At 38.9% G+C, this 8,268-nt stretch overlaps 1 protein-coding gene across 1 annotated transcript; it reads left to right on the top strand.

Moving 5' to 3' along the window:
* The first annotated feature begins 422 nt into the window (after nt 1–422).
* LOC102192568 (dual specificity protein phosphatase 3-like) lies at nt 423–8,027 on the top strand. Its single transcript, XM_005750994.2, has 3 exons — nt 423–693; nt 5,050–5,282; nt 5,555–8,027. The coding sequence occupies exons 1-3, from the start codon at nt 518–520 to the stop codon at nt 5,761–5,763; spliced, it is 618 nt and encodes a 205-aa protein (XP_005751051.1). The 5' UTR covers nt 423–517; the 3' UTR covers nt 5,764–8,027.
* The last annotated feature ends 241 nt before the right edge of the window (nt 8,028–8,268 follow it).

Raw genomic sequence — 8,268 nt, 5'->3', positions numbered from 1 at the left:
TATATATATATATATGTACTACCGCATTATAAGGCACATTAAACAAAACAAAACAGTCAGATAAGTCAAACTTTACTTAACTCATTCTTCTTGCTTTTTCTACTTCCGTACCATTAACTGTTTAATGCTGAATTCTCTGGCAGCTGCTCTATTCCCATGTTCTGCTCATGAAAACAGGGTTTGATCTTTAGTTTCATTTTATAAACTGGACTTATTTTTCTACAAAGGTTTGAACTTTGAGAGTATTTAAACAAGAGAGAAAAGTGTGAAAATGTAATAACACTTATTATTATTATGATACTCTAATGCAATTTTCTCCTCTTTTCTCTCCCACCATGGTGGGGACCATTGGCCCAGGGCCGCCCATACGGGCGCTCCGGCCCTGTCGGTGGGTTTAATCTACCCCACACTGAGCAGCGCGCTGTTCAGAGCAGCAGAGCGCTCCATCAGCCTGGTAAGCCGATACCTATCTGCCACGTTCATTCCTTCTCGGCGGATCCACTGCTTTGCTTCGGACATGAAGAACAAACATAACCAACAGGTGAAGACATCGGCTTCCAACCGATTCGACATGTCCAGCTTTGAGGTGTCACTCCAACAACTCAACGATCTGTTGACGGACGAAAGCGGCTTCTACAGCTGGCCAACAAAACACTTCCACGAGGTCTACCCGAGGATATACGTCGGCAATGCGTGAGTCATTGTTGTCATGTATAAAGCGCTTTTTATAGACAATACAAATCCTTCATTATGACCACGTGTTTGTAAAAAGCCTGTACCATTCTGAAAATGTGCTCATACGTGCAGGATGCACTATGAAACTTACAGAAAAATATGGAGAATATGAATGAAGTTATTATTGTTATTAGATTATACCTATATGACGCGGAAAGGTCAGCCTGCAGAGAGGATTCACTGAGTAATGAAAGATGTAAACACATCATTACATCTGTTTGCTTTGCACGAGCACGCTTCACTCATGCGCTGTAGAAAGATCTAGACGCTCCAGAGAATGAATACTTTAGCTTGAGCTTACTAAAAGGACTTATTGCTGTTAACCAGCACTGTCACATATATGACATATTTAGATTTGTTAAAAATCGTGTGGTATGGCAAAATCCATTTTTTCTCTTGTCTGAGTGTGAAATAAAATAAAAGGATGCAGGAAACCAACCAGCATACCATGGCCTTCACAGTCTGTTTAATTTTTGAAGAGGTGGAGGGGAGAGGGAAAAATGGTAGGAGTGAAGGAGTTTATAAATAGCTCATGTTCTTAACCTGCAGAGCATCCACAGAGGCATGCTCTACTTTTACTGATTTCTGCATGGTCAGCATTGATGGCACACTGAACTGTGTTGAATAAATTTTTTTGAAACGATAAACTATACCTCAGACATCCAGGGTGTCTGAAATCATGTTTTATTTGTAGCCTATAGCATGTTTGAACAACAGACGTCGACCCAAAGTTAGAGACGGACACATTTATTTTCCAGTACTCCAAAAAGTACAGTTTGAAAATACATGAAAAGCTAGGAGGTGTCTGTTATAGTACTGTAGAAAATCAAAATTACAAAATGTGTTTCAGAATTTGTAAATTGATGAGCTGATTCATCACATAAGTCAGTGCTTTCCCCTAAAGCTTATAAAGCCCCTCTATAAGTTAAACGTATCGGCAATTGAAATACAAATAGAGGGCTGCATGTTAAGGAAAGTGAAATACAGGCCAACGTAGAGGGATTGGTTGAAATTTACTTCAGTTAAATGTTATTAATATAGTACCAGTCATCTCATTGGGCTTTATATTATAGAGAGTGAATGATCTGTATTAGTAGCATGTGGCAACAGTGGGGAGGAAGAAAGACAAGACAGACATAAAAAAGGAAATAGGACAAAACACTAAGTTCATTTGCCATGGGGGAGGAGCTTGCCTAGTTAAGCATGCACTAAGAAGGATGAGTACAAGATGCCAAAGACACCCAGAAAACATGGTTACAACTCTCATCTCCCTGGTGACAGCTGGTTGAAGTACGACCGCACATGTTTACATTGTTTCTGCACAGAGAAGAAGGGTAATGAGACCGTCTCTGTGTAATGAGCATTTTTAAAACAGAAACTAACCCAGTTGGTAGATGGTTGTAAACAGATGGCCACACAATGTCTTTTGCACTTACTCAGATTCTTATAAGTGGAACATTTAGATGTGCATAAGCTACTTATGCACAACCAGAACTTCTCTGTACATAACGTACACAACGTTAGCACTATAAACCCAGGGATGCAACCAGGTGATTATGAAAATGGTTAGCTCAATAGAACAATGACACAATGTTTGTATTTTACTTCTCTTTTTTCCAATAAGAATGTTTGTTTTAACTGTAATACACAATGATATAGCAGAAACCTGTTCTTGAACACAATCTTTGTCCTGCTAGAAAGTCTAAGGAGGACATTCAAATGAGGTTCAAATGGTGATATCTATGGCATCAGCTGAACTTGTTTTTGACTTATTTATCAAACAGGAATGTTCCAAAGTACTTTTAGTTTACCCCGATGATGTTAACAAGTTTGTCTCAAAATGTAGACTTCAGATGTTTAGCTGAAATCTTTCATTGTATATTACATGTGTGGAGTTTAAAAGAAGTAAGTCTGTAGCAGATTTGACCTCCAAGACGTTAAAGAAGCTTTCAGTTGATGTCGGGTAGTTTTTGGAGCTTGATCGTTGGTAGAAACAATCTTTTTTTTCTTTTTCAAAATTGTCTTTTAAGACTGATTATACAAATGACATGAAGCATGTTCATGAAGCTTTAGAGGCTCTGATTCAGTGGAATCAGACATTTGTTTAACTTTGTTCATAATCTCTGTGATAGCTAGCCTAAGTGTTAGCTTACTGTAGTGAAACATTTGCTGCTAACACGTGACACTACATGGCGTCTTCTTATCTCACGCTCAGAAACACTCTTTCCCCCCAATAAACATAACCAATTCTAAAAGGTAGTCACAATGTTTATTAGATGACAGATAATCATGTTTTTTAATCATATAATATAATTGATAATTTAAAAGTACTGGAATTCTAATGAATTAATGCTAATGTTAAAGTTTGAGGTAAACATCATTTGAATTCCTTCACAGCTCTTTAATGTAAGCTGTATGCAGTGAGGAATATTCTAGATTTGAAAGAAAATAAATTTTACATGGCTGACTCTAAAAGCTTTACAGCAGCACTTTTGTTTTGTAGACCTGTGAGTCATAGCAAGACCTCTCTAGTATATGTGAAGGACAGAGCAGAAGCCCTCTCTGTTAGATCTCAACAAATGTCCTCCTCACAAACATAGGCTTGGATAGATAAGGGAAGCATATCTGCACATAACATGCACCCACGCATCCTTCTTCCTCAGCTGCTGTGTTTATGCTTTCATGTATCTGTCCTGATTCCACTGAGCTGGCGTGCAGTTTGAGCACCAGTCTGCAGTCTGCTCTATTTTTAGCTCTTTACATCTCTGAGGCAGGAGGTGCTAAGTGAGGCAGCCTTCCCAGAAGTTCACAGTGAAAAGAAGCACATCTCTCTGAGGCACAGCAGTGCATTTATATGATGGGAAAAGGAAACATGAGACAGAAACATGAGTGACACTACACTTCCTTCTTTAGCTTGCAGTCTTGTGTTCTCCAGAAGAATCTGTTAAAACTGAAGAAACACCATCAGCAACAGCTCAGGTTCATTAACCTGTAATTGCTAGTGAGCATAGACTGTATATAAAAGATGAATACAGTCACCGTGATATCAACCACTGGTTAGGGATGGGCCTTTGTGAAGGTGCTAAAAGCAAGGGGTGGATCTGACTATTATAACTACTGATATAATCCTTGTTTGACTTCATCAATGGAGTCCATAAATGTAGATGTTTATGTAGACTGTTCTGGAGATTCACAGCCCATAGTTACCTGATTCAGAAAAACATTTATTACCTTGTTGCAGAATGAATAATGAATGAACAACATGAATTGTGTTTTGTGTTGTAAAAGCAAGAAATGCACAGGTGTTGTTAATGTTGGCTTATTTCCATTAAGTCACACTTAGCCAGCAGGCTTCCATAATATATAGTTTAAAACAAATCACAGTTTGTCTGGAGCCATGTTTCCATATTTAGTTTCTCAGTTTTAGCACCGTTACCTTGAAATTATTTCATTTGATAGTCTGGCGTCTGCTGGCCTCTGCTGGACACTCCCAGCACTCCTCCTCACAGCCAGACTGCACTGATTTCAGTGCATGAATTAACTGCATGTGAAAAAATTGTCATTAGATAATTGCCAATGTTTATAATGAACTCAACAATGGTGCCATTCAAAGCAACCTAACTGCCAGTTTTAGCCATGAATGGGTATTTTGTTTACTCTTCGTGCTTGCTGCAGATAAAGCTTGAGAGAATAGGAACCAAATGCGGATAAATGAAAGCCAAGGACGTAGTTCTGTGCAGCAAACATATCTAACAGTGCAAAGACAGGAAGCAAGACAGATACTGGCAGCACATCAGTAAGCAAGGGAGGCGGGTTTGTTCTTTTAGTCATAATTACTCTTTTATTCTACTTTCAAATTCAATTTTAATTCTCTAGTATCGTGTCACAGCAACAGTAATCTGCAGAAAGGACCTACAGTATCAGAGCGAAAGCTCCAACAATCAGATGATCCCATAAGATCAAGCATTTAGCAGTGGTGGGGAGGAAGAACTCATTTTTAACAGGAAGAGGCCAACAGCAGAACGAGGACAGTCGTCTGCTGTTTCTGGTTGGGAGTTGAGAGGAAAGAGATGACTACAAGAAGATCATATAGACAAACTGAGGTTACACAAAATTTTATGACATGCATTGTTTGCGATTGTGGCGAGTCCAAAGCCACACAGCGTAGAAATTTCACGAAAACCTTTTGCAGTAGTCCAAGCACTGAGTAACAGGGGTCAGACTGTGTTTAGTGTGTTGTCACGTTGATATTTAGTACAACCTGTAAGGTCCCCTTCATATTGCATATTTGCTTCTGTTCTTTTCTTGATGCAGATTTGTGGCGACGAATGTGATGCGCCTGAAGCGCCTGGGCATCACCCACATCCTGAACGCTGCAGAGGGAAACTCCTTCATGCACGTCAACACCAGTGCTGAGTTCTATGCTGGCACAGGCATCATCTACCACGGCATACCGGCCAGCGACACAGACCACTTTGATATCAGCATTTACTTTGAAGAGGCGGCCGACTTTATCGAGAAGGCTCTGGCGTACAAAAACAAAAAAGGTCAGAATAGAGGAGCACACAGTGAAGTATTTGAAAAAATACAGTCATATCACGCTAACTGCAAGAAGTTCTCGCCAGTCAAGACGCTGGCTAGAACAAAAAAGAAAGACAATGTTTGCCATTAGGTTGTAAAAGGAGTGGCAAGTTTCATAAGCTTCATACTTTGAGGCCAACACGTATTAGATTAGAATTAGATTTGTCAGGTGATAACTTTGCACAGGTTTGAGGGCTTTTGATCAAACTGTAACACCTGCATCTCTTTTCCTCTGTAGGTAAAGTGTACGTCCATTGCAGGGAGGGCTACAGCCGCTCGCCTACCTTAGTTATCGCCTACCTGATGCTGCAACAGAACATGGACATCCACACTGCTCTGGCCATGATCCGACAGAAAAGAGAGATCGGTCCCAACGACGGCTTCCTTCGGCAGCTCTGTCGGCTAAACCAGAGGCTGTCCGCTGAGGGGAAGCTCTGGAACAAATGAGGCAGGCAGGAAAGCATGCTTATGCTTAATCGCACACCCGTCCTTTCACTTGTTCTACAGCCTGAACGAGCCACAAATATGTGAGGGAGTGCCTGCTAAACATGGAATTTAATGTGTAAATTCGGGTACACTGAATTCCCAGCATGTTTACAGGGTCTCACGTCTGTGAATATTACGTTCATCTGAGCTCACCTCGTATTTTTCAGAGCCAGTCTGTGTAGCGTAAATATTTTCCTGTTGCTCACTGTTTCAGAGAACATTTTAAGATTAAGAAGTAAATGTTGATATACATTTATATATGTTGAAAGTGGTGAAAATTTAGATAGTATAGTTCTGTGTGATACTGTCACCGCCTTTTCTCATTGAAGCTTCCTTTCTCTTCCGCCCTCGTGGGGTCGAGCCCTTAGTGTTGGCTTCTCTCCTGAAAACACTGCCAAATGTCTCAGTGGCAGCCGCTGCCGAAGGGGACTTCAAGTGGATACTGTGATTTTTCAAATCGAATCAATGATTTTATTGCACTAGTTGGAAAGATATAATAGCTATTTTTCAACTTCTAATACTCTGACACTTATGTACAATATCGATGTTTAGTATATGCTTTAGGTAAGTGCACATATTCTGACCTCACATCTGATAGCCTGCCTCAAAAGTATTTTTCAGTCTAAACACCATTCTACAGTTATTGTGCTTTATAGAGAAATGTTAAAATGTTTTACATTGCCAGATGGTTACCTTTTTATTAAAGAGAAACTAATGTACTTTAATATTATTGGACCTGCTAAAAAGAACTAATTATTTATGAGAGTTGGATGAAAAGATTGACTGTAAAACACAAACCTACAGCTGCCAGTTAGCTTAGCACAAAGGAAAATGCTACGCTGTAGCACAGTAGCTAATATAAATATCAGAAGAATTATAGTTAGACATTTTGGTATATAGTATTTTTGTAGAAATTTAATCAAACAAGGAAAAGCATGTTAAATATTGAGCTTTACAGTTTTGTGTGTACCATTATGCAAAGGTAGGCTCTTTGTTTTGTTTTTTCTTTTTCTTATTTTTCAAGCTATGCTAGCTACCTACTAAAAGTAGCTTTGTACATATTTAGTATACAAACACGTGGTATCAGAGAACTTCTAATACAGAGCTCAACAGTAACATACTCCCTTTTTTTAATGGTTTAGGTTCCATTTTTACCACTGATGTTTCAGAAAAACCTTAAATATTAACATTTGGGTCATGAATCCAGCTAACAGGCTACAAGATGAATCATGACCATGAAGAGATTTGATTTTTAATCCCACTACAAATACCAGATATGTATGTATAAATGATCCTTTTCATTATCCCAGTGCTGTATAATAGTTATGAGTAGTTAAGAATATCCTTTTTGAGCTTCTCCTGTGCGTGTACGTGTGTGTGTAGTGGAGTATAGCTTAAATAATGATATGATACAGTGCTTCATTTGTTGTTGCAATCACTGTTCTCCCAGTTTCTGAGAAACCCCCCCACAAATCTAAAATTTGAGGGTATCCATAAATCACATTTTTCAAAATAAAAGGGATAGAGATAAGCGGTACCGTTCAATTTGTTGTTCCTTTAGCCATTGAACTCCTTTCGCTTGCAGTCATTGAGGACCATCTTGCAAGTGCCCTCTGTTGAGCTTCTAACTGAAATACAGCTAAATGAGATTAACAGGACGTTGAATTGTGCTCCCTTATTGGCCCCAGTGGTATCAATCCAATCATCTAACTCTCATCATGACCATGAAACTATTTTTCAAAATGTCAAACTCTTCCTTTAATGTTAGCTTTGGGAGATTTGAATTCTTCCACTGAGCAACTCTATAATTGTAAACTGATTTTTATGTTAATACTGCCAAAACAAGACAATTATTTGCCAGTTGCTTCTCGGTCAACGCCTTTTGCACATTTGTATGTTCATATGAGTGTTTTTGTCAAACTATATCTAGTTTTATATACGGCAGCATGTCAAAGTAACACTTTTAGCCCTGTGTACACACAGCTGTGTATATCTGTGTATATCTGCTGAGTCATGGTGTGCATTATTAAGTGTGCATTATTCCTCACAATGTGCATTAGTGTGCCTGTGACTTGTGAATCATCATGTGCATTACTGAGTAGTGGTGATATAACTGGTCATGTCAGTAGACTTTCCGATGATGACACTGCTCTTATGAAGTGCACTTTATCCAATGACGCTGGTGATTGTTGTAGCTCTCTTTTCATATATTCATAAATAAATAAATGAAGTAAACATGGCTGTCTTTCTTTAATGTGTGGCTTCTTTCAAAGGAAAATATCTCAGGTGTGAGATCTCAGCATGCCAAGATCCACAGCTAGAATAGATTACACAATACATAATTCAATTCAATTTTATTTATATAACGCCAAATCACAACATAAGTCGCCTCAAGGCGCTTCATAGATACAGAGAAAAAAACCCAACAATCATATGACCCCCTATGAGCAAGCACTTTGGCAACAG

The sequence above is a fragment of the Pundamilia nyererei genome, unplaced genomic scaffold (genome assembly GCF_000239375.1).
Source record: "Pundamilia nyererei isolate P.nyererei 1_Seehausen unplaced genomic scaffold, PunNye1.0 scaffold00295, whole genome shotgun sequence".
NCBI lineage: Eukaryota > Metazoa > Chordata > Actinopteri > Cichliformes > Cichlidae > Pundamilia > Pundamilia nyererei.
The sequence above is the reverse complement of the archived record's forward strand: the minus strand, read 5'-3'. Positions and strand labels throughout refer to the sequence as shown.